The sequence below is a fragment of the Maniola jurtina genome, chromosome 25 (genome assembly GCF_905333055.1).
Source record: "Maniola jurtina chromosome 25, ilManJurt1.1, whole genome shotgun sequence".
Classification (NCBI taxonomy): domain Eukaryota; kingdom Metazoa; phylum Arthropoda; class Insecta; order Lepidoptera; family Nymphalidae; genus Maniola; species Maniola jurtina.
This window is the reverse complement of record NC_060053.1, coordinates 944688-972607: the sequence shown is the minus strand read 5'-3', so window position 1 is coordinate 972607 and position 27920 is coordinate 944688. Positions and strand designations below refer to the sequence as shown.

Sequence of the window (27920 nt, the reverse complement as noted above, 5' to 3'; positions counted from 1 at the left end):
TTAAAGCGTTACCAAAAATTTAATGTCACTTTAAAAGCGCACTGTGAAAAAAAAATGTACTACGGAAAAGTGACCCTGTATCAGAAAAACTTGCTGATTTAATGCCAATTTAAATGAGGTATAACACATTACTCTTTGTTTCGTAATTCTGGTATTATAATTGTTTTTTCATATCAAGGTGCAAATTTCAGTAGATTAGTTTAATTCAAAATAATTTTGAAGATTATCATGCTGCTAGTTAAACTGCTAGTTTTTTGTACGTTGGTATGCTAGAAACATCACTGTGCTTGTCACACTTAAAATTTGTGAAAAGAATAGAAACTCTTCACTACCACCTCGTGCCAGAACCACCCAGAACTACCCAGAACGCCCGTCTTGCAAGTAGTTCATCTTTTCTAGGAAACAAAAGGATAAAGAAACTATGCCTCTCGTTCACACTAATCATCATTTCTATTTGCATTGTTGGAATAAGGAAGGATGTGAAAGAGAGGTGTTGGCGCGCGGACCAACGAAGAAATACGACAGCGCCCGAACGTACACGAAGGGAGCAGCCATATTGAACTGAACACTAGATCAAACAGAGCGATACGTCGCGTCATCATTTTTATTATTTTCTTATAAAATTAATCCTTGGATCATTAAACTAATATTGTTATCTACCTCAGTGTTTTAAATACAAAACCCAAAGTAGTGAAGAAATTCAAGTTTGTTGTGAACCGTCAATCTACATCAAAAATCAAGACAATCAAGGGAAGACAAAGAAACGTCCATTACCAAACAAGTTTATGGTGACCTCCACGACGTGATCCGAGGGAAGTAATGCTCATTCCTATAATATACATCTTTTTTCCTATACATCTTTAATCCTATACATCGTTAATCCTTCTTTATCAATTTTCGAATTTTGAATTATCAAAAAGGTCGACATTTTCATCGTTTCAAACGAGTTACAAACATTCATTCCATCAGTTTAATTTCAAAGATTTCTTTAATACAAAGTACAAACAGCATCTAATTAAAACTGTACCATCTTAATTACAGTGCATTAAGTAATATTTCAATAGTAAAACATAGATTCGCCGACTATTTTCAGAGTCGAGCGGTAAGAAATAATTCACCAAGTGGCGGTCGGTCGCATCATATTTTCATACCTACTTCCCAAACGCCGGCCGAGTCGCCGCGCTGACTGCGGGTGCCTGCATCGAGTAAGCCGTGCCGCACAGGTGGATTACTTAATACGCCCGGTTTGTACGGGGCTTCGAGGTTGGTTGATGCATTGTTTTTAATATTTTAATTTTTTCTTCATATCGTATATTGTTGTTTGCGCTTACAAAATGACCGAATTAAAAGATCTTATTGCGCAAAGAAGACGCGTAAAAACACGCATTACTCTTTTTGAAAAATACTTAACGCCTCTTTTAGAAACTAAATTAAATAAAAGTCAATCTAATGAATTAAGTTTAAGGTTGAGCAAGTTTCAAGATCTGTCATATAATTTCGATGAATTGCAGTCAAAAATCGAATCTTTAGATATTGAGGACGAAGGCCTACAGATGAAAGAAAGAGAAGAGATTGAAAATAGATTTTTTAAATTAATAGCGCAAGCACAAGAAATGTTACAAATTTTTGAAAACGCATTAAAAAACGAATCCGGATCGGTGTCTGTCAGCGGATCCGACCGGTCAAAGCATCGTGGGGTAAAGTTGCCACCGCTTAAAATTCCTCCATTTAACGGGGACCAAAGTAAATGGATAGAATTTAGAGACATGTATTTATCGTTAATACACAATAATGATACCATCGAGGACATAAATAAATTTCATTATCTCAAGTCGTACCTAGAAGATTCAGCAAGCGCAGTCATAAATTCTGTCACAGTATCATCTATCAACTACTCAACAGCTTGGTCACTTCTTTGTGACAGATACAATAATAAGCGACTTCTGATTAATGAACATATAAAAGGTTTATTTTCTATAGAACCTATCAGTAGGGAATCCGAACAATGTTTACGTAATTTAATTGATAACATAACCAAAAATTTAAATGCCCTAAATTCACTAGGAGAACCAACAGAGCATTGGGATTCTCTGATCATTTACCTGGCTTCTTCAAAACTGGACTCATCTACAGCCAGAAAATGGGAGGAGTTTAGGAGCACCCACGACAACGTGAAGCTTAGTAATTTTTTTGAATTTCTGCGTCAGCGAGCAACAGTGTTGGAGACTGTTCATGCTAACAAACCCGTTAAGTCAGATAAACGCAATCAATTTGTTAAATCAAAGTCATTTATTGCAGCGTCACCTTCTTCACCTTCATCATCATCATCATCTTCGTATACCAACAAAGCATGTTTAGCTTGTAAGCTAGACCATAAATTATATAATTGCCCAAAATTTAAATCGATGTCAGTAGATGACAGAATTGCGAAAGTTCACGAATGGCAAATTTGCACAAACTGCCTCCGTGAAGGGCACAGTCATTTCAACTGTAGACTGGGTGGTTGCCGCTTCTGTAAACGAAAACATAATTCAATTTTACATAGACAGTCTTCTCTTCACTATATTCAACCACCGACACAAACATCTACATCGACATCATCATCACAAAGTCGCGAAGGAACTACTGCATCACTTCCAACATCTAATATTAAAGTTCCTAGACATAACAGCTTACCTTCTTCCTCTTCTGGTCCTACCGATATGAAGGATCCTTCTTGCGTTGTTAGTATGTCTTCTGTGTCCTCAAACCAAGCTCTTCTATCTACGGCTTTGGTGAAGGTAACAACTAACGGCAAATCATTTACATTGAAAGCTTTATTGGATAGTGGAAGTCAATCTTCCTTTATAACCGAAGCTGCACGAACGAAGATTGGTCTACCAACAGTGAAAAACTATCTTCGTTCGGTATGCGGTCTCAACAATTCTGTAATTAAGATTACCGAACATTGCAATATTGTCATCCACTCTACATACAACACATTTAGCATGCCTGTCAGATGCTACATCATTCCTCTTATTACTGACAAGCTGCCTCAAGTCAACATCAATATCGAAAGTCTACAAATACCTAACCACATCCACTTAGCGGATCCCAACTTCTTTGTTTCTTCAGAAGTTGACATGCTTCTCGGAGCTGACGTCTTCTGGGATCTACTTTGTTCTTCTAGATTTAAATTGGGTCTTCATATGCCCACACTACAAGAAACTCAACTAGGTTGGATAGTTGCTGGCCCCATGGGGGGGAAACGTAGCAACACTTCGGATAAAATTTATTGCAACTTCAGCAAGGAAATACAACAGCAACTTTCTAAGTTTTGGGAGCTTGAAGAATTACCTGCAGAAACGTCTTCTTTCAATGAACACTTTTGTGAAAAACTATTTAATGAAACTACTTACCGAGATAAAGATGGGAGATTTTGTGTACAAATTCCTTTCCGCGATTCAGCTGATACTCTAGGTGATTCCTATAATATTGCAAAAAGAAGATTAATTCAAGTAGAGAAAAAATTAAGTAAAAATCCAAATTTACGTTCAGAATACAATAAATTCATGAAAGAATATGAAGATTTAGGCCATATGTCGGAAGTTACTGATTATGATGATCATGGCTGTTTCTTGCCGCATCATGCAGTAATTCGAGAAAGCAGTGAAACTACGAAGACTCGAGTTGTATTTGACGCGTCTTCAAAAACCTCGAATAATATTGCACTTAATGACATACAGTACGTAGGGCCGGTAGTCCAAGATGACTTGTTTTCCATTTTACTTAGATTTAGACAACACAAATTTGTAGTGTCAGCTGATGTCGAAAAAATGTATAGACAAATTTTGATACATCCAGAGCAACGTCATCTTCAAATGGTTTTGTGGCGTGAGAGTGAAAATCTTCCTATCAAAATATTTAAACTCAACACTGTTACTTACGGTACTGCGTCTGCTCCCTTTCTCGCAACTCGATGTCTTCTAGAATTATCTAAAACATGCAAAGATGAAACAATATCAAATTTAATAAAACATGATTTTTACGTTGATGATTTTCTATCAGGCTGCAACTCAGAACAAGAACTTCTACATATTATAAACAAAACATCAGAAATCCTTAGTTCTGCATGTCTTCCCTTGCGTAAATTTCGTACTAACATACCTTCTATATTTGAAAATAATTCAAATGTTCATGTAGCTACGGACTTAAATTTAAGTTCGCAATCCAGTGCACTAGGCCTTAAATGGGATCCAGTCGCTGACGTCTTGAAATTTCCTACGAAAATTGAATCTAATTTTGTAGTAACCAAACGATCGATCTTATCAAATTCTGCAAAGTTATTTGATCCTCTCGGGCTCTTGAGTGCGTGCACAATAATCCCAAAAATAATTCTTCAAAAATTGTGGCTATTAAAACTTGATTGGGATGACCCTATTCCTTCTGACATTGCCAATTTATGGTCTACCTTTGTGTCTAACTTAGACAATTTATCTAATATTCAAATTCCCAGATACGCACTCAATGACGAACCAAAAACCATCGAACTTCACGCATTTTGTGACGCTTCTCTTGAGGCCTACGCGGCATGCATATATCTGAAATCAACTAATAAATCAGGACAGATAAGTGTCAATCTTCTGTGTGCAAAAACTAAAGTATCTCCTATAAAGTTGCAAACCATACCCAGATTGGAGCTTTGTGGAGCCTTACTCGCATCTCGTCTAGCTTCAGCTGTTTTAAAGGCTTTACGACTTCCAGTGCCTCCAAAGACTTATTTCTGGACAGACTCTTCAGTGGTCCTTGGGTGGTTATCATCCCAATCTCGTGATCTAAAGACTTTTGTTTCGAATCGAGTTGCAAAGATTCAAGAGATGACTTCTTCTGGCATCTGGAGACATGTACCAGGCACACATAATCCAGCGGATCTAGCCTCTCGGGGTTTAGACCCTAAAAATCTTCAAAATGCTGCCTTATGGTGGCAAGGTCCTCAGTTTTTGTCAAATGATGAAAGTGAGTGGCCAAGTAATATAAAATTCATTAGTGAACTTCCTGAAAAGAAAGCGTGTATTAATAAAACTAAGCAAATTTCTACACTTACAACTACATCTACATTTACAGCAACTCCAAAAGCTGCCGCTACACATACAATAATAAATTTCGACAGATTTTCAAACTTTGCAAGACTACAAAGAAGCTTAGCTTACGTACTAAGATTTATTCATAATTCTAAATACCCGAGCGCTAAAAATACAGGCCATCTCAAAATTGATGAACTTAAAAATTCTATCATCTATTTAATAAAGCAACATCAATTAGAAAATTTTGAAGTCGAACTTAAACTACTAAATGATAAAAAATGCTTACCTTCTCGATCACGCCTGCTCTCACTGCGACCTTTCGTAGACGATAATGGCATCTTGCGCGTAGGTGGGCGTATCCAAAATTCACCTGAAAATTATAATCAAATACATCCAGTTTTATTAGATTCAAACCATCAATTTACAAAATTATTATTTGCTTATGAGCACATAAAACTAATGCATGGCGGTCCACAATTATTGCTAAATAATTTACGACTAAACTATTGGCCCATTTCAGGCAGACGCCTAGCTAGAAGCACAGTAAACAACTGCAAACTATGTAGAATTATGAAAGCTAATACACTAAATCCTATAATGGGTAACTTACCTGCGTCGAGGGTGACTCCTAACCTACCGTTCCAGATTTCTGGCGTAGATTTTGCAGGACCTTTTCCAATACAAGATCGCCGTGGACGTGGCTGTAAATTAACCAAGGGCTATTTATGCCTCTTCATCTGCTTCTCAACTAAGGCTGTACATCTTGAGCTTGCGTCTGACCTTAGCACTGATAACTTTTTTCTTTGCCTAAAGAGATTCATTTCACGCAAAGGAAAACCTAGCGAAATTTACTGCGATAATGGCCGGAATTTTGTTGGCGCAAACAATGATCTTCGCCAATTTTTAGAATCCGTAGAAAACAATGAATCAATCACCTCGTTTGCCGCCGATGAGGGCATAAAATTCAATTTTTCGCCAGCTTATTGTGCAAATTTTGGCGGGCTTTGGGAAGCGGGTGTGAAATCTGCAAAATATCATATCAGTCGCATGTTAGGAACCAATCATTTCACGTACGAGGAATTATCGACTTTATTCGTACAAGTCGAAGCAATCTTGAATTCTCGACCCCTTACTCCACTTTCGTCTGATCCAACCGATTTACTTCCTTTGACTCCTGGGCACTTCCTCATCGGTAGACCGTTCACCTCATTGCCATCACCAGCCTTGTTAGACGCCAGAATAAGTCGTCTAAATCGATACCAGCAACTTGAGCAGTTCAAACAACAATTTTGGGAAAGATGGCGCAAGGAATTCCTGTGTGAGCTTCAACAAAGAGCAAAATGGCGAATAAACAAAGGAAACTTACTTCAAGGAGATATGGTCATCATTAAACAAGCAAACCTTCCTCCACTAAAATGGCGCATGGGGCGCATATCAAAACTTTATCCTGGAGCAGACGGAGTCGCACGTGTAGCAGACATTTTAACCACAAGTGGCATCATCAGACGTGCCATCAATAGCCTGTGCCCCTTGCCATCAGCATCGGACAAGTAACCTCAACATCCCAAGGTCGTTGAGAGGGGGGAAGATGTTGGCGCGCGGACCAACGAAGAAATACGACAGCGCCCGAACGTACACGAAGGGAGCAGCCATATTGAACTGAACACTAGATCAAACAGAGCGATACGTCGCGTCATCATTTTTATTATTTTCTTATAAAATTAATCCTTGGATCATTAAACTAATATTGTTATCTACCTCAGTGTTTTAAATACAAAACCCAAAGTAGTGAAGAAATTCAAGTTTGTTGTGAACCGTCAATCTACATCAAAAATCAAGACAATCAAGGGAAGACAAAGAAACGTCCATTACCAAACAAGAGGCATACTTTTTTATCCTTTTGTTTCCTAGAAAAGAGGGCGTTCTGGGTAGTTCTGGCACGTGGTGGTGAACAGTTTCTGTTCTTTTCACAAATTTTAAGTGTGACAAGCACAGTGATGTTTCTAGCATTCCAACGTACAAAAAACTAGCAGTTTAACTAGCAGCATGATAATCTTCAAAATTATTTTGAATTAAACTAATCTACTGAAATTTGCACCTTGATATGAAAAAACAATTATAATACCAGAATTACGAAACAAAGAGTAATGTGTTATACCTCATTTAAATTGGCATTAAATCAGCAAGTTTTTCTGATACAGGGTCACTTTTCCGTAGTACATTTTTTTTTCACAGTGCGCTTTTAAAGTGACATTAAATTTTTGGTAACGCTTTAAAAGTTTTGGAAAAAATTTAATTGCTCTTGTAATTTGGCACCCAGAGCCTCCATAGAAGGTTTGTAGTGCTGATACATTATCTAGTAATGACACAGCATCGTTTGTTTTATTATTTTTTATCTCATTTTTTTTAAATTAGTCTAATTGTAAGAGAATCTGGTATTTTGTTAAAAATCTCAAAAATATTCATAACTCTTAGGGCAATTTAAATAAGACCATGCTGTAGAAATATTTTTTGCTGGAAATGTCCTCCTCTATCTCCCTATTGCGTTTGATCCACGACTTTTTGACCACCCTGTATATTTTTTTCCATTTACAGATGATAAGTAATGAAGATGGTCAGTTTCGATGCCTTATGTGCGAGAGAAATAATGAGAATACAGGCAAGTTATAAATACAGTAGATAGTTAGTAGTATAAACCAATACCTTCTTGAAATAAAACTTTCTTCGCGGCCTGACTTGCGCCTTATTAATATAGAAACGTCTTCGTCGCTGTAGTGAGATTAAAAGTTTTGTGTTTCGCACGGCTGCAAATTTATTTGCGCCCAAGCTTTTGAATTCCTCGCTACGCTCAGGGTTCTATTATTGAATTGAAACCTTAGTATCCTTCGCTGGCTCGGAATTAAATACAAACTCTCGCGACAAAGTGACAACTTTACAATCTTGCATAATAAATAACTATTTACAAGCATCCGTTAGTAATAGATCTACCATCACATTTCCAGAAGAGGCGATATTCGTGGGTGACTCGGAAGCCACTATGGAGCACTTGAAAACCTTCCATTCAGCGAGGCTATACATCTGCCGAATTTGTGGACACGTGGAGAGAAAGAAAAGCGACTATGCTGTACATTTGGGTGAGTTGTTGTGTCATTTATAGGGGTCCGTATCTCCGGAGAAAAAAGGGACCCTTATTTCCCTAAGAACCACGATTTCTGAGATATCGCGATTCTAAGATTTGAAGAAAAACTTTTAGAATATAACGATATTTCAGGAATGATGATTCTTAGGAAAAAAGTATAAGACAATTTTTCTGGATAATTTTATGATCTCCAAATTTTGTCTTACCTATTTTATGATAAAACTTACCGTTAAGCTGGAAAATGCAAAACACCCTATTTTGTATTTTTTTTTAACAAAGAAAATATAACAATATAACTATTCTCACAAATTAGTCGATACTAGAATTAATTTCTTAAACTGGAAATCTTTACTTGAAAGGGTCAAGTAAAGATTTTTATATAAACCTGTGAGGATGATACTGCCATTGTCGCAATTAAAATACCATAAGCCTACGTTGTTGTATTAGTTTACAAATTACGAAAAACCAAATTAAATTTGAATTTCGCGGGCAGGCCCGTCGCTTCCACCTTAAACGATCCTCGGCTCGATCCGAGATATATCCCCTAGTGAAAAATGAGTTTTAAGCTTCTCATTTGAAACGCATAGTAAAAACTAGCTGATACCCGCGACTTCGTTCGCGTGGATGTAGGTTTTTAAAATTCCCGTGGGAAATCTTTTATTTTCCGAGATAAAAAGTAGCCTACTATGTGCTAATCCAGGGTATAATCTATCTCCATTCTAAATTTCAGCCCAATCCGTCCAGTAGTTTTTGCGTGAAGGAGTAACAAACATAGACACATACACACACACACATACACACACACACATACACACACACACACACATACAAACTTTCTCCTTTATAATATTAGTGTGATATTTGTGTTTCAGAGAGCCACAATGGTAAGATCAGCAAACCCGTGCAGACTGCGCTGAAGCCGAGAATACACGAATGCAATATTTGCGACAAGAAATACCAGTAAGTATTCTCGCATTTATTTACAAATCTCATCCTTATTATATTTTTAAACAATGTTTACAAAAATAACAGGAACAACAAAAGAATAAAATAACTGTGCATAAAAATAAATAAAAATCTGTGTTTTAAATGTACAGACAGTTATCTTACTTTGAAAATTGAAAATACTAATTATTATTATTTGTCCATGAGTACATTTTAATTTTTTTTTTGTGATGTTGCCACAATTTCACGGCTTTCCGATTGTGTCCTTTACTTGTGGTGTAAGACCTACCTACTACCTTACTACCTACCAAATTTCATAATTCAACAGTCAATGCGACATATCCTATAGGTGTTCTTGACAGACACGACAGACGGACAGACAGACAACATCCTATAAGAGTTCCATTTTCCTTTAGAGGTACGGAACCCTAAAAAATAATACCCGGCTGTTGTTAGACTTGGGCGCGTTTGGAACCCTCGTAGCTTTAGTTTTAAGTTTAATTATCACCACCACATCATTGTTTGACAATCAAAAAGTGTACAATAGTGCCCAATTTGAATAAATGACTTTGACTGAGGGTTCCAAACGCGCCCAGGTCTGAGAAGAGCCCACAACAAACTCAAACTAATTCTGTCCTCATATTCCAGTTCCCGCGCCTTATTGACGGCTCACATGAACATGCACAGCGGGTCCCGCCCGTACACCTGCAATGTATGCAAGAAAACCTTCGCCTCCAAGTACACCCACCAGTCTCATCTCAAAACACATCTTGTAAGTATCGCTTTAGGATTTTTAAAATCCCGTGGGAACTCTTTAATTTTCGGGGATAAAAAGTAGCCTATGTCGGTCCCCAGGATGCAAGCTATCTCTGTACCAAATTTCGTCAAAATCGGTTGAACATATGGGCCGTGAAAAGCTAGCAGACGGACAGACACACAGAAACACATTAGAGAGAGACATTAGTTTAATCGATATTTTTAAATGGTTATTACTCTGAAAACTAACGAACGACGTGGATTTTACGTATTTTGGAAGACTTTCTATATAATAAATCCTAAGAAAGAATTTATTTTTGAAATAGGCAAAGTATTGCAGTTTCGCGCATTGCCAGAGCAATGAAGAATATAGTGCAGAGAGAAGTCTAAGTCATTTATTCAAATTGGTATTTTACACTTTCTGATTGTCAAACAATGATGTAGTTGTGATAATTAGTAACTACGTTAACTTAAAACTAAAGCTACGAGGGTTCCAAACGCGCCCAAATCTGAGAAGAGCACACAACAAACTCAGCCGGGTATTCTTTTAGCAAAGTCAAAGTACGTTCTATAGATCTCGGTGTTGTATGTATATCTGTGTGTTCCCAGGACCGCCCCAGGCCGTACAAGTGTCGGCAGTGCGACAAGTCTTTTTTCACCGTACAAAACTTGAGTCAACACGAGAAAACCCACTCCAATGTCAAGGACTTTGTTTGTAATATTTGTGGTACGTACTTTTTCGTTATTTCTGTTATCGCCGGCTCACGACAACGAGAAGGGTTTAGCAATAAAGACACCACGCTGGATAAGTGCGGATTGGCAGACTTTTTTGGGGTTCCGTACCCTCAAAAGGAAAAACGGAACCCTTATAGGATCACTTTGTTGTCTTTCTGTCTGTCTGTCTGTCTGTCTGTCTGTCTAAAGAAAAACTATAGGGTACTTCCCGTTGACTTAGAATCATAGGCAGGTAGGTAGGTCTTACAGCACAAGTAAAGGAAAAATCCGAAAACCGTGAATTTGTGGTCACAAAAAAAACTTTTTTATGCACAATAGTTTTTGATTTATCGTGCAAAAATACCCGAGTACCCGGAACCTTCGGTGCGCGAGTCTGACTCGCACTTGGCCGGTTTTTTATTTATTCAGCTACAAGTTAATCCTTAACTGCAATTTCACCTGGTTGTGGGTAGTGAAGTATGGATTATTTGTTGTTTTCCAGGTAAAGCGTTCGGAACCCAGCATAATTTAGAAGTGCATGGCGTAGTACATTCGGGGAGCAAACCCTTCGTGTGCGGAATTTGCGGAAAAGGGTTCGCAAGGCGTGCGGAAGTGCGGGACCATATGCGGATACACACAGGTACAGTGGCTACTACCACTTTTATAAGTAACGCCCATGAATGTTTGCGGAATTTGCGGAAAAGGGTTCGCGAGGCGTGCGGGACCATATGCGGATACACAGTACAGTGCCTACTACCACTTTCACATTTGATCAGATACCACAAAAAAACGCGAAAGAAATTCCTGTATTTTTAAAAGTTCACAATATATTGCAAATAAAACCGCTGGGTGACCGTAGGTGGGGTATTGACTCGAATTTTGCACGCTATAATTGCACCCGCATTGCGGGTTTGAAAAATAAAAACACTAAAACTACAAAATTAGGCAATTTATTTATCAAAGTTGTTAGCATTTGATTGTGTTTAGGTAGTCAAATAATAACGCAAAATTTTTACTACCGTTCTGGTTACAACTTGTGTGATAGAATCATATCCATACTAATATTATAAATGCGAAAGTGTGTCTGTCTGTCTGCTACGTTTTCACGGCCCAACCGCTGAACCAATTTGAATGAAATTTGGTACAGACATGGGATACATCCCGGGGAAGGACATAGGCTACTTTTATCCCGGAAAATCAAAGAGTTCCCACGGGATTTTAAAAAACTGAAATCCACGCAGGCGAAGCCGCGGGCATCCTCTAGTTCCCAATAAAGACACGTCGCTCTTCTACGTGAAATAAACTATACATGTATGTTAAAACTTTTTTTTTAGGTGAACGCCCATTTGTATGTGATATCTGTGGAGCGAGCTTCACGCAGAGATCGAACCTACACTCCCACAAACGAGCAACACATCTGGACGACAAGCGGTACCACTGCACCGAGTGCCCCAAGAAATTCAAAAGGAGACGGTGAGTATACAGGGTTCAATAATAAATTATATCAAAAAGCTCTCGGCACCTAATTGTTATCATTTAAACCAACAATTTTACTGCTGCTGAATAGATGCTAAATTAGATCCAGTAAGCTGAGACAGTCAACTAACTGGATCCATTGCTACGAACTGAAAACATACAATTTATAGAAAAATCCATACTAATATTATAAATGTGAAAGTGTGTCTGTCTGTCTGTATGTTACCTTTTTACGGCCCAACAGTTTAACCGATTCTGACGAAATTTGGTACAGGGTTAGCTTATATCCCGAGACGGACTTAGGCTACTTTTTATCCCGGAAAATTAAAGAGTTCCCACGGGATTCCTAAAAACCCATCCGCTTAACCGATTTATGAAATTTGGTACCGACGTAGATTGCGTCCCTGTAACTTTTTATCACGGAATCTTAAAAAACCTAAATCCACGCGGACGAAGTCGCGGGCAACCTCTAGTAAATAATAAAGTATGAAATTATCGCTATAAATAATCACACATTGTCCGTCCGTCTGTCAGGTTGCTGGACTACCACATAAAGGCGTCGCACACAGGCGAGCGCCCGCTGTCGTGCGAGGTCTGCCACGCCACGTTCGTGTACCCCGAGCATTATAAGAAGCACGCTCGAATACACAGCGGGGAGAAACCCTACAAGTGTGAGGTAAATATGGCCGGGCTATGTTGATTCAGATTCAGATTCAGATTCAGATTTATTTATTTGCTTTCATGTACATTTACATTAATTGATGGTGGGTGCTTAAAGCTAAAAGCTAAATACATGAGACCCTGTCAGGGTATTGCAAATACAATTTTAGGTACAATAAAATGGTTAATATTAAAAATACAATAAGAATAGAATTAAAATTATTAAAATTATCATTACCAGATATTAAATATTATTCATTGCTAAATGTTATTCGTTGCTCGGCTAGATGCAATTTTTTAAAATTATTTTTTACTAAGCCGCACTTGAAAGTCACTCTCAAGGATACTCTCAACGAGGAAATTCGCAGACGAACAAAAGCGACCGACATAGCTCAAAGGATTAGCAATCTGAAGTGGTAATGGGCAGGTCATCTCTGTCGTGGAACCGACGGCCGATGGGGGAGTAAGCGCAGTGTGGGACGACCTCCATCCCACTGGACCGAGGACCTGAAGGAGGTGGCAGGGAGCGGGTGGATGAGGAAGGCGGAGCACCATGTTTGGTGGCGCGCTCTTGAAAAGGTCTATGGCCTAGACGCAAACTGGCTTATTTCATTGATTGATTGATTGTGTATTTCTACTGCCGCTACAACAACTAATAGAAACATCAAAATAGCCGCCATGAAAATTAAAAAAAAAATAGTGTTATTTTTTGTACGATGGTACGGAATCCATCGTGGCGAGTCTTGGCCGGTTTTTAAAAATTCGGTTTGTGCGGAATTTTGCAGGTGTGCGGAAAGTCGTTCAACTCTCGCGACAACCGCAACACGCATCGCTTCGTCCACAGCGACCGGAAGCCGTACGAGTGCGTCGTTTGCGGAACCGGATATATGCGGAAACAGCTGCTCTACCATCACATGAACACTAGCGTAAGTTGCTAATGATACCCGGCTGAGTTTGTTGTGGGCTCTTCTCAGACTTGGGCGCGTTTGGAACCCTCGTAGCTTTAGTTTTATGTTTACGTAATAAATTATCACCAGTAAATCATCTTACAAATCTTACAATTCTGACCTTCAAAAGGTGTACAGCAGTGTACCCCACCTACTTTGATTAAATGATTTTGAGTTTTATCACTTTGCAAAATTGTTTAAGTAAATCGCGACTCATGTTACGACGCAATTCAGCTCGCACAGCGTTGCAGCCTAAAATTTAATAAACGTCTCTCTCTCTCTCTGCCCCCCCCCCCTCTGCCCCCCCCCTATCTCTGCCCCCCCCCTCTCTGCCCTTTCTCCCCGTCTGTTTCTCTCTGCCTGTGTATCCCTATTGCACAAACGATGCGCGAACGCATAGGTAACTAACAGACTAACATTAATTTTTATGTAAAAGAATTCGGTGTAGTCTTAAAATTACATAGAAACTGTGATAGAACGACGTCCGGCTCCCAGGGAAGTCGCGGGTTCGATCCCGGGCACGCACCTATAACTTTTCAGATATGTGCGTTTGTAGCACTTAAATATCACTCGCTTTAACTGTGAAGGAAAACATCGTGAGGAAACCTGCATGCCTGAGAGTTCTCCATGTTCTCAAAGGTGTGTGAAGTCTGCCAATCCGCATTGAGCCAGCGTGGCAGACTATGGCCTAAACCTTTCTGACTCTGAGAAGAAATCTTTGCTCAGCACTGGGCCTGCAATCTTGATAAAATTTACAAGATTCTAAGATCGGTATTTATCTGTCTAATCTAATTTAGTATACTTACTGAATAAAATGTATTTAAATTAATAATTATAAATTAAAATTACTATTAGCTATCGTCATCACTCGTCAAAAAGACCACCCCTGGTTGCCCCTGGAACAAAAGTGCCCATCAAGCTGGCAGCATTGCCCCGCTGAATGGCGATGGACAACCTTTGGACCAGGTAGGCTCCAGAGCGTGGATCGCAGCCTCTTTCTCTTAGACGACGGCCAATGTCGCGCACAAAGCCCCGCGCCTCCTCACCCCAGCAGCCCATCGTCTCCACCGCCAAAGGGACGAAGTAGTATTTGGCCATATTTAGTATACAATTTATTATTGTTTCCAGGGCCATCTAGCGGAGTCAATAGTAGTTAATCATCCAAGGGTCACTAAACAGGGTGAAAATGTAAGTTTTATGTATTCTGCTCATTCTTTTTTAGTTAAATAATGTTAATATACTGTTGCAATTTCTAAAGCCGAATGCATTGTAGACCCAACTAATCCAATCTTTAATACCGGAGGAACATAATCTTTTAAACCAGAAGTACCCAATGTTTTACACAATAATTACACACAGAAGTTCCCAATCTTTTAGACTATTTGTATTTTCTACCCAATACTTTAGACTAGATCCATCAACTTTTTAGACCAGAAGTTTTAAGCAAATTCTCCTCGCCTAAGATCAAACTTAAGGGGCAAGCGACGGGTCTGACCGCGAAATTCAAATTTAATTTGGTTTCTCGCAATTTGTAAGCTAATACGACAACGTATGGCATTATGTTATGGCATTTTAATTGCGCCAATGGCATTATCATCCTCACAGGTTTATATAAAAATCTTTACTAGAAAGGGTCCAGTTTAAGAAATTAGTTTAAGAAAGAGCTAGTTTCTTAAACTGGACCAAAATTAAAATACCATAAGCCTACAAAGTAGGTATTAGTTTAAAAATTGAATTATAAATTTGAATTTCGCGGGCAGGCCCGTTGATTCCACCTTAACGGTTATTCTGGGATCTCTTTGAAATTTGAATAGGTAGAATCAAAAATGTTGTCTTATATTCAACGCTCCAAATTATTATGTTATTTTGAACTAAAAATGTATTTTATATTTTTCCAGGTGGTGGTCGTCGAGAGTAAGACGAACAAATTACCTGTAAGTACTTTTAGATACTAGCTGACGCCCGCGACTTTGTCCGCGTGGATTTAGGTTTTTCGAAATGGGAACTCTTTGATTTTCCGGAATAAAAAGTAGCCTATGTGCTAATCCAGGATACTATCTCCATTCCGGATTCCGGCGAAATCCGTCCAGTGGTTTTTGCGTGAAGGAGTAACAAACATAAACATACACACACACACACACATACACATACAAACTTTCTCCTTTATAATATTAGTGTGATAATCAACCCATTAATCCATCAAATACAAACAGACATACCTACCTACATAGACTGCTGAAACCATAACCCTTTTGGATTTGCCGTAGAACGAGTGTAGAGCAATTTAATAAAGCAAAAGAAAAAGATTCCGACGAATTGAGAACCTTTTGAAGTCGGTTAATGAATGAAGTCACCAAGTTAAGAACCTCCTTTTGTATGAAATCTGTTAATACATGATTTTATTTTTGTACAGATATTCGCGGCTTCCGAAGAGTCTGAAGCGTTAGGATCAGATGACAAAAACGGTATGTATTTTGTAGTTGTAGGTACATGTCGCAGGCATATTATGAAAGCCGGGATATTACAATATCACTAGTGATATTATCATTGAACGGTAGATTGTCAATTGACTTAATTTCTTACAATTTATCCGCCTGGTTTTAGTGACATTGTAATATCATGGGGTCATTATAGTGAAATTATAAAAAATCTAGGTAGATTATATTATATAGATAGAGTAAATAGCGTAGGTGAGGTGGTCCGAAAATATATATAATTTACCACGGTTCGGAATACCGTTCCTACCGAGAAGAACCAGCAAGAAACTCGGCGGTTGCTTTTTTCAAGTGTTCAATTTACAATGATATTCCATACTATACAAGCAATTGCAGCCCCGCGCATTGCTGGAGCGAGCCAAATCCATGATTTTTGTCATTTACATAATCTTCAATTGTATAATATGCTTTTTCCAGGAGCATACTTTTTAACCCCCGACCCAAAAAGAGGGGTGTTATGAGTTTGACGTGTGTATCTGTGTATCTGTGTATCTGTCTGTGGCATCGTAGCTCCTAAACTATTGAACCGATTTTAATTTGGTTTTTTTGTTTGAATGGTGGCTTGATCGGGAGTGTTCTTAGCTATAATCCAAGAAAATCGGTTCAGCCGTTTGAAAGTTATCAGCTCTTTTCTAGTTACTGTAACCTTCGCTTGTCGGGCGTGTTATAAATTTTTAATTTACACTTGTAATAGATTTTTTAAATGGCATGCCTCTAACAGTGTTTGGTGTGTCTGCTTTGGCATTGTGCTCCGTCGTCAGGTCGGATGGGCTTTCGTGAGGTTTTTAGTCGGTAGGAGACCGACATAACCACTGTGCTCCCCCGTTGTCGGTGGTATCTATGATCGATTTTCCTAACGATAAAAAAGATCCAACTAGTTAAAATTCCGTGGCGCCATCCGAATCGGGGTTCCGGCTAAAATCAGCGCTGTACGCTTTTATACTGAGTTGGGACCTAAGGTGCATGACACGGGTCTGACCGCGAAATTCAAATTTAATTTGGTTTTTCGCAATTTGTAAACTAAATACGACAAAGTAGGCTTATGGCAATTTTAATTGCCCCAATGGTAGTATCATCCTCCCAGTTTTATATAAAAATCTTTACTTGAAAGGGACCAGTTTAAGAAATTTGTTATAGTATCGACTAATTTGTGAGTAACTCATGTCAAACTCATTATTTTGACTAATTTCTTAAACTGAACACTTTCAAGTGAAGATTTTTATGTAATCCTGTGAAGATGATACTGCCATTAGCGGAATTAGAATGCTGTAAGCCTACTTTGTCGCATTAATTTACAAATTGAGAAAAACCAAATTAAATTTGAATTTCGCGGGCAGACTCGTGTCATGGACCTTAACTCCAGGTCTTTAACTATATCCAATGCGACAGTGCGTTGCTCCGTTGCGGCGTGGTTGAAGGACAAGCCAACAAACAACATATGGGTAATGAGATTTATTTGTTAATTTCAGGCAAAACAACTATAAGTTTAGTGCAAGCGAGTGAAGATTCTACCTTATTGACATTACGTGAGTATATTAATCACACTTCACACTAATATTATAAAGGCGAAAGTTTGTATGTGTGTGTGTGTGTGTGTGTGTGTGTGTGTGTGTGTGTGTGTGTGTGTGTGTGTGTGTATGTTTGTTACTCCTTCACGCAAAAACTACTGGACGGATTTGGCTGAAATTCGGAATGGAGATAGATAATATCCTGGAGTAGCACATAGGCTACTTTTTATCCCGGAAAACCAACGAGTTCCCACGGGATTTCGAAAAACCTAAATCTACGCGGACGAAGTCGCGGGCGTCAGCTAGTTATTTAATAAGGAAACACTGACTGACTGACTGATCTATCAATGTACAGCTCAAATTATTATTGGACGGATCGGGTTGAAATTTGGCGTGCAACTTAGCTATCCGCTCAGAAAGGATTACATAGACGTCCGCTTAGGATTTTTGGAAATTCAACCCCTAAGGGGGTAAAATAGAGGCATAGGGGGTTCCACCTCTAACTTTGCATGCGTTTTAAGCAATTTAATATCACTTGCTGTAAGGAAAACTGTATACCTGACAGTTATCCATAATATTCTCAAAGGTGTGTGAAGTCTGCCAAACCGCACTGGGCCAGCTTTGAAACACTTGCTAAAAAAATGAGGCTTCTATAATTATTAGATTTCGTTAGTCAACCTTTGCTTAACAAGAGAGCACAACTAATCGTTTCAAAATCAATATATTTCTATATATTTTCCATTAACTTTTCCCATGTATTTGTCGACAGATAACGTGGAGGGTGAGATGGATCCCCTGGCCGAAAACACCCTCGAGGACCAACAGGTGAGAAATCAATATAAATCGGTTTAACGGATCGGTCTTTGAGATTCCCGTGGGAACTGATTTTCCGGGATAAAATGTAGCCTATATCCTTAAGGCACCGGGATGTAAGCTAACTCTGTACCAAATATCAAAATCAGTTAAACTGATTAGGCCGTGAAAAAATAGCAGGCAGGCAGGCAGCCAAGCAGACAGACAGACAGTCAGACACACTTTTGCATTTATAATATTAGTAGGAGTTCGAATGTTTGGGACTTAAAATGGTTAACGCCCTCTGAGATTTTCGTCTCTGTCATTTGTACGGGATTACGTAACAGAGAGAGTCCTATACTAACTTCTTTCCGTGGATAAGTTTGGCTACTGAAGCCTACCTTGTATATTCTGACATGTAATTTTTTTATTTACAGTCAAGCCCCCAGTTCCGGTTAGTGCCAATCAACCTTCCTGATGGCAGCAGCGGATGGGTGGCCATCAACACTTAGTGGACTGAACCATACACTATGCCCAATGCTGGGCTAAATCGTGGGACATTAATTAAGTTGAATACAAACGCAGTTTATCGTCGATGTCATATCCTTGATGGAGTGCTAAGCGCAATAAATTGATTGATTGATTGATTGATTGTATCTTGCCCACTGCTGGGCACAATCGTGGAAAACTCAAAAGCAATTTTATTATGTAAACCAAATGTGTGAAATGTATTAATTACATTTATGTAAATAATAATTTATAATAATAGTTTTACAATAAAATAATTTGATGTATTTAAATGTTGGTTTTTATTCTGAGCGCACCTAAATTTTAGAGTGTTTGCATCGTTTTCTTACCAATGTAATAAGAAAAGGACAGACAAACCTAATTTGATTTAGAACTGTCAAACCTCATGACTTTAGCTGCTAGTAGCAAGCCTATTGTTTTCTGTAGCGTGCACTTAAATTTAAAATTCATGTTACGTCCTTTTTTAGCAATACAAAAAAGAAAAAGATGCAGATACTTTAAGAGTCATTATGCAAAGCACGGTTGATTAGTCGACCGGAAACTCAGTCGATGGCGATCGTGAGAATCTAAAATTATATGGAAGTCTTCATCAGGTTTCGAACCGTGTATTTCTAAACAATGAAATATGTATATTTACGGTTATCCAAAGCGTAAAAACGGAGTCAATGTCACTCTGGTGTCTGATTGTCTGTCCGCGTGTCAGGTCTCGCTCGTAGACGAAATGGGTTATCGGAGGTTCGACCCCAAGTACGCAGCTCGGAGTTTGGTATACATCGATGGAGTTTGTTTCGAGCAATTAATCTTTACTTTAAAAAAATATTGTTTCGAGCAATTAATCTTTACTTTAAAAAAAATAACTTCATCGTTAAAGCAAGTAATATTTAATTGCAATGATTGGAAAACATCGTGAGGAAACCTGCATTCCTGAGAATTTTCCATAATAGAATAGATTTTTATTCAAATAAACTTGAATTAATGTCCTCAAAGGTGTGTGAAGTCCGTCAAGGGCCAGCATGGCAGGCTATTGCGTTAACCGTACTCATTATGAGCGACGATCCGTGCTCAGTAATGGGCCGGCAATGGGTAGAACATGATGATGAATGCTCCCTGGCCCCTGCGGAAAAAGATTCCATTCCTTTCCATCAGTCTGGACGCGTACTGCTGGACATAGGCCTTTCCAAGAGCGCGCCACCAAACAAGGTCCTCCGCCTTCCTCGCTACCTTCTTCAGGTCATCGGTCGGCGGAAAAGGATAGAGTTATTCAATTCACCTCCCTCAGGAAAGGCAAAGGTCGTAGACCATACAGCCTGAAAAGTCGTAGGTGATTTTTCTTGTTTTGTGGGAAAGAATAGAAGTAGAACCTGTCATTTTAGTTTAGAGATTGTGTACAACGAAATTAGCCACATTCCCTGCCACATATAGACCGTTCACTCTAACTTGTCCCTTGCAATCATGTTGGTACTATTGCAGTTCACACAATAATAAACCCTAAGGCCAAAGGAATAAAGCAAATAAGCAATGGTGCCAACATAACTGCAAGGGAAAAGTTACAGTGAACGGTCTGTAGTTTAGAAACCAATTTTACTACTCAACAAAATTAACAAGGGATTCTGTGACTTTACACTTGGCAGAGTGTATGTATATCAGCCTTAACACTTGGCAGAATGTACACCGGCCTTTTGTGAGCTGTCAAACGAATATCGTGACCACACAGCTTTGTATTGTCTACGACTATAAAAGACGCGGGAAGCGGGAATCGATTTCATATGGCGGGAAAAGTTCACACTAACTTATTTTGATTTGGTTTCAATTTTATTTGATTAATGTGAAAAAAAACTACAACTCAATCAAAAACATTGTTTATTTCTATACAATTTACATTTGTTTTCGCGACCTTAAGTGCTTCCTCCTAACATTAAAATACGCATTAATTACATAGACTTTACAATAAAATAAAACAAAATCATTTCTTCATCAACGTAAATAAACTATTTACATTTTCTAACATAATATATATGAAATGTACTTCTTTTCCAACGTTAACTTTTTCTATACATTAATTTATGAACTCTTTGGTGCGAAAAATTTGCCTCTTTGTAAAATACAATCATTACATAATAACTAAGAAGTTATGAGATTACTTTTAATAATTTGTAAATATAATAAATATATATTTGAGCAATTATATTAATAATGGCACATCGTAGCAATGATGCAAATAATTTTTTGTGAATGAATAATATATTAAGATACCATACTCTAGTTGCATTTGGCGATGAGTTGGAATTGAATATATGTGTAATTTTTTATATGAAACGCATGATACTGCTGTACATACGAGTAAAATGTAGATAATAATAACTATGTTGGTATAGTATATGTACTTGATGAGTAATAATTGGAATTATGTACTTACCGAAGTTTCAGTGCCTTTTTTGTCATAAGTTTATTATGTCATAAAAACTAGTCATAGTTGGCTTATGACATAGTCATAGCTTCATGTCATAGTCATAAAAACTAAATTGTGGCTGTTCAGGATTTTCAACGGATAGCACTGTTTTGTTTTATATACTATCTGTTAGTATTCAAGCAGAAAATATGTCGTACAGTAAAATAACTTTGAATTATAACTGGAATAAAAATTGTGATTTTTTAATGTATTTTATGTAAAAAGTGTATAATGTCACTTCACTTCTTATACAAATCAAATTCAAAGTTATTTTTTTTAATTGTAAAGGTTTTGGGTAAAGACAGTTTCGTCTTACATGTGTTGAATATTGAATTCGGTAGGTTTTTTCAGAACATTGCTAGTACACCAATTTCATTCGATTGAACTTTAAACTTAATTAATTTTAACTGAAATTAATTCAAGATTAATTGAATTGAATTCAAGATTGATTGAATTGAATTCAAGATTAATTGAATTCAATTCAAGATCGATTGAATTCAATTCAAGATATATAAGAATAAAATTGAATTTAATTCACCAGTAATTGAAAAAAAATTAAGATTAATTGAATTGAATTCAAGATTGATTGAATTCAAGATTAATTGAATTTGATTCACCAGTAATTGAATTACTTTTGAATAATTTACCCAAACTACCGAATTCAAGTATGTACTAAAAATGGTAGTGTTAAATGAAAGAAGTTTTGTTTGTGTTGACATGTATTTAATGTTTATACCATGTAACTACAAGTACCTACTACCAATGCAATGTCTAGAAATAAAAGACAAACTAAAAATAGAAAATAATTGTTACATTATTCTTAATAAAACATTATGTAAAATGCTAGAGTGCCTTTTGTAATGTTTCGCCGAGTATCTTAGGCATGGTTTCGTGCTATGTATGTGTAACTTTATAGATATGTACTGTGAGTTTTGTAAAAGTTCAATCGTTAGCAGCTGCGTAATCTATACATATAAAAAGACTTGTCCCAAGTGACTAACTGACCTAACCTTAAAGTTTGAAATTTTGAAAGAAAGTTCCTTTTATGGCATGCCTAGGTCCAGGCACTCTCACTAAGAAAGGATTTTTGAAATTTCCAGCCCTAAAGGCGTTAACAAGGTTCGAACCTTAGATAGGGGATGAAAGTTTGTATGATTAGTCACTTTTCAAGTTATATCCATGAAAATTGGTATTTGGGCTTTCGGTAAAAAATGAAGAAATACATTTCAGGATTTTTTCTTGGAAATTCCGCCCCATCGCCGATTTACAAAAATTGCACTTGAACGAAGCCTGTATGATAAAAATATAGCACTCTCTAACGGTTTGGAACTCCAATTTGACATACAAATAATGATTTGCGCAGCTGCTAAGCGTAAAACTTGGCAAAACTTACAGTAGCCCTACCATACATGTTATGTTGTGAATATCATATTACAAGTATATTTGAGCGTGATTTCGGTCATTTGTATATATGTAATATGTTGGGCATAGACAGTTTAGTAGTAAATGTTGTAAAATCACTGGACCATCCTTTACAAGTACCAACTCTAATTGAATACATAATTTTCAGAAGAATTTAATTACTTCTTCAAAATTAATGGAATGCATTAAATCGTCTGAGAAGTTGTATTCAATTAATTTTGCCAACGTTGATTTCGTGTCCTCTATGGTAATTATAAGGCGTTAATACCATTATTAATTTAATTTTACAATAATTACTGCTAAAAAGGGATATAGGAATTTGACAGTACCGTGTCATTTTTGGTTAAATTTTTCACAATAGTCTCATAAAACATTTTTGTATCATTCTAATTACAAAAATAAACACATACTACTGAAAACAAAATAAAACATATCAATTTCTCGTTCCATATATACATCGAACATAAAGACATAGTTAAGCTATCACGACATCCAAGTCCTAATGCTAAAACATTTATTTTTTTCATTAATTTGAAAATATTTCCTAGAGAAAAAGATATGCATCTATTATTCTGATAACAATGGGTTCTTTAATCAGCTATTTTTAGGACTATTACTGTTTTTTTATTTAATTAATTTTGTGCCGACTATATCACTGTTTACGATATGGAAACAATTGACATATCATTCAAATATTGCATATTTCTAATCAAAGGAGTAATTGGGAATTTGAAATTGCTGACAATATAAAAATATCCCTTTGAACTTTTCAAGTCTCATTTTATTATGGTATACTTATTTGCCTTAGGGATGATTTTTCAACTGCCAAATAAATTTTAACTGACAAATTTGTCTTAAGTTTGTCTATAAGTAAATAAATATGTATTTTTAAAATACTTTCAATGCAAAAACAATAAAAATATCTTTTGAATGCGTCAGCTGAGTTTGACGAGTGAAAAAGCTTATTTTGATTCCATTGTTAGCAACTTCTTTAAATTAAGAGTGTGAATTTTCACTGTTTGGTAGAATTGAGTGCCATATCATAAACAGTTATATAGACATGCTACCACAAAGTTTACACCACACATCTATTCTATAGTATAATAATAACGAAAAATACAGCAGTATTCATTATGTCCGTGTATCCACCTAAATCTATAAAACCAGTAAGTAACGGCTCAAAATTTTGCAGGTTAACTATAGTTATATTGTTTTGGTAAGTATAGATTTTTGTATACTGAGAAGTTCGGAAAAAAATCTAAAATTAAAAAAAAAAGTTTAAAGGTAGGCTTATAATAATAAGGTATAGAATTTTAATAAAAAAAGTAAATGGTCAAATGTATGGAATATGACTCGTGGAAAAGTGATATGAAAACTTTGACTGATGGAAAATATTAAATTAGTTGGTGAATTTTGTGTGGCATTAAATTTTTTTTTCTAATAAAGCCCCCACCATTTTAACCGGATCTCAGCAATAAAATTTAATATGTTTGTACAATGAGTTCGTATTTTTCCAAAAAAAAAAAATACCTGCAAAATCTGAACGTACTCAATGAAATATTGTGCAGCCAGGCGATATTCAAAACTTACATTTAAATCCAATCGTCACGTTTTACTTTTACTATCATTTTTAAGAAAAATTTATAGAAAATCTGTTTACTGTCATATTTTTTCCACTAGTCGAATATAATTGACATCGCAATGACACTTACTACTAGCCTAAAGAAGACGCTAAACTCTATTTTTCTTATAATTACATATTTTGGTTCTTAAAATGGATAAAGGTATACTTTTACTACACACAAAACTTAACCCACAGAACCTATGCTAGGCATTGCTGTCAAGTGCAGGAACAAAAAATGAGAGGATGAATTTAACATATTTACTGTAAATTTAGAACTGATTTTACACACGCTAAATAAATTTTAACTGACGATTAAATATGCCGTTATAATAAAAAAAATTGTTTAAACGTTAAATTTTATCGCCAGTTAAACATTATTTCAAGGGTGAAAATCGGATCTTGTTTTAATGTATTTTCCATAAAACTTGTCAAGACATACTCAAAATTGCTTTATTCATAACATATTTTTATTTGAAGTCCTCAGTAATTAAAGTTTTGTGTATAATAGAACTTATACCAATAGATATTAAAATGATCGTATGATGGTATGTATTTAGAAACGACTTGCTCCACTATTGTTAAGCTGAATTATTACATTCGGTAAAGAAAATGACGATTATTATTTATTGAAACCAGAATTTCCTTATGCTTAACTTTTAGCGGCCATATTTTAGTATTAAAAAAGGTGTATTTTAATACATGAAATAAATAAAATTCCAAATAAAAATTACTGAATATTTTGAATTCAATTAACTAAAATTACAATTTCAATTCAATTACAATTTCAAGTTTGCAATTATATAACTTTATACTTCAAGTAAATACTTCAATTCAATAAATTAATTAATTAAAAATCCTTATTGTTATGGCTGCTAAAAAATAAGCAAATAATCCATAATTCGGAAAAGAAAATATTACGTATATGTCTATAGGGACTAATATAACGGAATGCCGCAAGCGGAAAAACGCACGCGCAGTTTTTCTCCGGCACTCTTTCCACTCATGGCACATTGCATTGTAGCGAATACATTGCGCGTTTTTGCTCGCATAATTCCGTTGGATTTTTCCCAATCAGACGTCTCCAACAGTTCATTTCAATGCCACGAAACACATGCAGATGCGGAAAACATGCACACTCGAAAGCATGGGACCTATCATAAAAAAGTCCAAACGAAAGAATAAAACACAAAATCATCTACCTCCATAAACCGTTGTTGCTTTATTCTCTTGTACAAATTCACAACTGCCAAGGTTTTGTAACCGTACAACCAAATTAGGCACGCAAAGAATCATAATTATTTAAAAAAAATTAAGATAAAAAAATCAACACCTATTTTGCGTCCTTGCGTACACACACACGTATTCACGAAACTAATTTTATTTAATTAATTAATTAAAACTATCAATTAATTTTATCCATCACTAAAAATGGGATAAAGATAATTTTTTTTAATATACCGCTTTCTAAACTCGAATTTGATAAAAAGATCCATTTTTCAATCGACAAAATATAATATTTAATGGGTTTTGACGATAAAAAGTCTAATTTATTGGCCATCTAAGTAAAGTTTACTTGCCGATTGAAAAATCAGACATAAAATATTAAAAGACATTAAAACATCCGAAAAAATATAGATTAGATAACGAGTTTGAAAACGGCACCGAAATAGAATGATAAGAAACTAATAACTAAATATTACCTAAATTAATTATTTGAAAATGGGAATAATGCTTATAAATTCTAAGCCGCCCGCAAAATAAACAGAAATCAAAAATGCTCTCCGCACTTACTGGAAGTACATCCAAAAGAAAAAAAAAACTAAAAAGAAAATTAAAAAAGTGAAAAAGAAAAAATATGGAAATGTAATCGTGTTATACTTGAGAATTGTTATTGTGTCTAATATTATATTAAATCAAAAAATCTACCTGATAATGTCTTTATATGAGTGAAAAAGATCACAAATTATAAAAGTATCTTTTATGTCAAACTTTTCTTGAGAATTCACAAATCGGTAGGTAGCTACATTTAGGTACTAACATTAAAAAAACTAATGCTTTCTAAAAAAATATAATTTATAATTTTTTGTTATTATTAAAAGAATAGAAAATAATATTTGCTGAACATTTTGTTACTCAAAAACCTCAAAAATTCATACCGTGTTCAGTAAAAATGTAATTTAAAAAAAGATGCAGCCAATTATTACTGTAAATTTCAACAAAGACAATATTAAAAGATTTTTCAATTTTTTTTTCTCAAGAAAAGTTTGCATGTACTCAAGGAATTATAGAAATATTGCCATTGCGGGGAAAAATTACCGTACATTCAGGGGTGTTACTGTAATTGTGGTGCCAGAGAAAATTATTGTATATTATATTATTTTGTAATTATTTTTTTTGGGCTTTTGTTTTAGCAATGGCAATGCCGTCTCCCCCCATCCCCGCACTCGTAGTGGTGTGCCTGTGTGTGTCTATGTGTTGCCGTCCGTCTTGATATGTGTGTTTGTGTGTGCCCCGCCAGATCGCCGTTAGCTAGAAAGCAAATACGTTCATGTAAGTTTGCATGTATTGACACAGCGCGATCGCAGCCGAAAAACGTGTTTGAGGTACTGTCAGTGTCATTTTGACAAGTTGCAAGTGTTGCCATATCAAAGAACAGCACTTTCCATGTCAAATCCATGTGTAATCGAAAAAAACACGCATTTAAGAATTGAATGAATTTTAGTCCCAGATAATATATATATTTTTTCAGTTTGAACCTCAATATTTTTTCGTCCAGTATCGCATATAAATGTTAAGTATAAAGTTAATGTTTGTAATAAAATCTCACAAGTGGGGGCAGAAATAGAAAATTATTGAAAGTGAAACGAAAAAGAAAACAACAGAGAAACGACAAAAGAATTAAAAAAATAACAAAAACTAGACATAAAAGACGTTTATTAATACTCGTAGCTCACTAACTCTTTATTTGTCTTTTTGATATGTAGGTAACTGACTAATTTTTACCACAGTACACGCAGAAAGAGTAAAATACTGGCGGTAGATAACAAAAAATATCGTTCGAAATACAAACAAAAAATTATACAACTTTACACAACTACCCTCAAAACTTACATCTATTTTTAAAAATACTTTTTGTAAAGATTTATTAAAATGTCTAAATGTTTAGCAAAAAAATGACGGTTATAATTCAGATACTACATATTTTTTAATTGTATTTCGAACGATTTATATAATTTTCTAATATACCTACGCCAACATAAAATAAAAATACAATTGACATTTTTCACAAACAGGTCAAGCGAATACAGAATGTGCAGTCGAGCTCAAAATGTCTATTTCTATTTTTAATATAATAATTTACTCTACAAAATATTCAGCATTTTAAATACAAATCTAAAATTC

The 27920-nt window shown here is 36.0% G+C and overlaps 2 protein-coding genes and 2 long non-coding RNA genes across 24 annotated transcripts in view; 2 read left to right on the top strand and 2 right to left on the bottom strand.

Moving 5' to 3' along the window:
- LOC123878067 (zinc finger protein 26-like) overlaps positions 1–19257 on the top strand; it is a 28473-nt gene extending 9216 nt beyond the window's left edge. For all 4 annotated transcript variants that reach the window (XM_045925092.1, XM_045925094.1, XM_045925095.1 and 1 more), the window contains 15 exons: positions 7659–7722; positions 8066–8197; positions 9075–9162; positions 9796–9919; positions 10513–10630; positions 11120–11257; positions 11952–12090; positions 12628–12769; positions 13539–13679; positions 14829–14888; positions 15599–15634; positions 16114–16165; positions 17665–17721; positions 18473–18528; positions 18933–19257. In XM_045925092.1, the coding sequence (XP_045781048.1) occupies positions 7659–7722; positions 8066–8197; positions 9075–9162; positions 9796–9919; positions 10513–10630; positions 11120–11257; positions 11952–12090; positions 12628–12769; positions 13539–13679; positions 14829–14888; positions 15599–15634; positions 16114–16165; positions 17665–17721; positions 18473–18528; positions 18933–19007 (1422 nt within the window). In that variant the 3' untranslated portion in view covers positions 19008–19257. The remainder of the gene's footprint in view (positions 1–7658; positions 7723–8065; positions 8198–9074; positions 9163–9795; positions 9920–10512; positions 10631–11119; positions 11258–11951; positions 12091–12627; positions 12770–13538; positions 13680–14828; positions 14889–15598; positions 15635–16113; positions 16166–17664; positions 17722–18472; positions 18529–18932) is intronic.
- Positions 3118–10234, bottom strand: LOC123878093. Its single transcript, XR_006798749.1, has 3 exons — positions 10107–10234; positions 4862–4863; positions 3118–3128 (listed from the first exon to the last, which is right to left on the bottom strand). It is a non-coding gene; the product is annotated as an uncharacterized LOC123878093 (long non-coding RNA).
- Positions 19258–21999: 2742 nt separating the features above from the next.
- Positions 22000–25996, top strand: LOC123878085. The gene is made up of 2 exons (XR_006798741.1): positions 22000–24110; positions 24198–25996. It is a non-coding gene; the product is annotated as an uncharacterized LOC123878085 (long non-coding RNA).
- Positions 25997–26923: 927 nt separating this feature from the next.
- Positions 26924–27920, bottom strand: part of LOC123878072 (heterogeneous nuclear ribonucleoprotein L) — a 366077-nt gene continuing 365080 nt past the window's right edge. For all 18 annotated transcript variants that reach the window (XM_045925113.1, XM_045925116.1, XM_045925118.1 and 15 more), the window contains one exon: positions 26924–27047. In XM_045925113.1, coding sequence (XP_045781069.1) covers positions 27044–27047 — 4 coding nt within the window. In that variant the 3' untranslated portion in view covers positions 26924–27043. The remainder of the gene's footprint in view (positions 27048–27920) is intronic.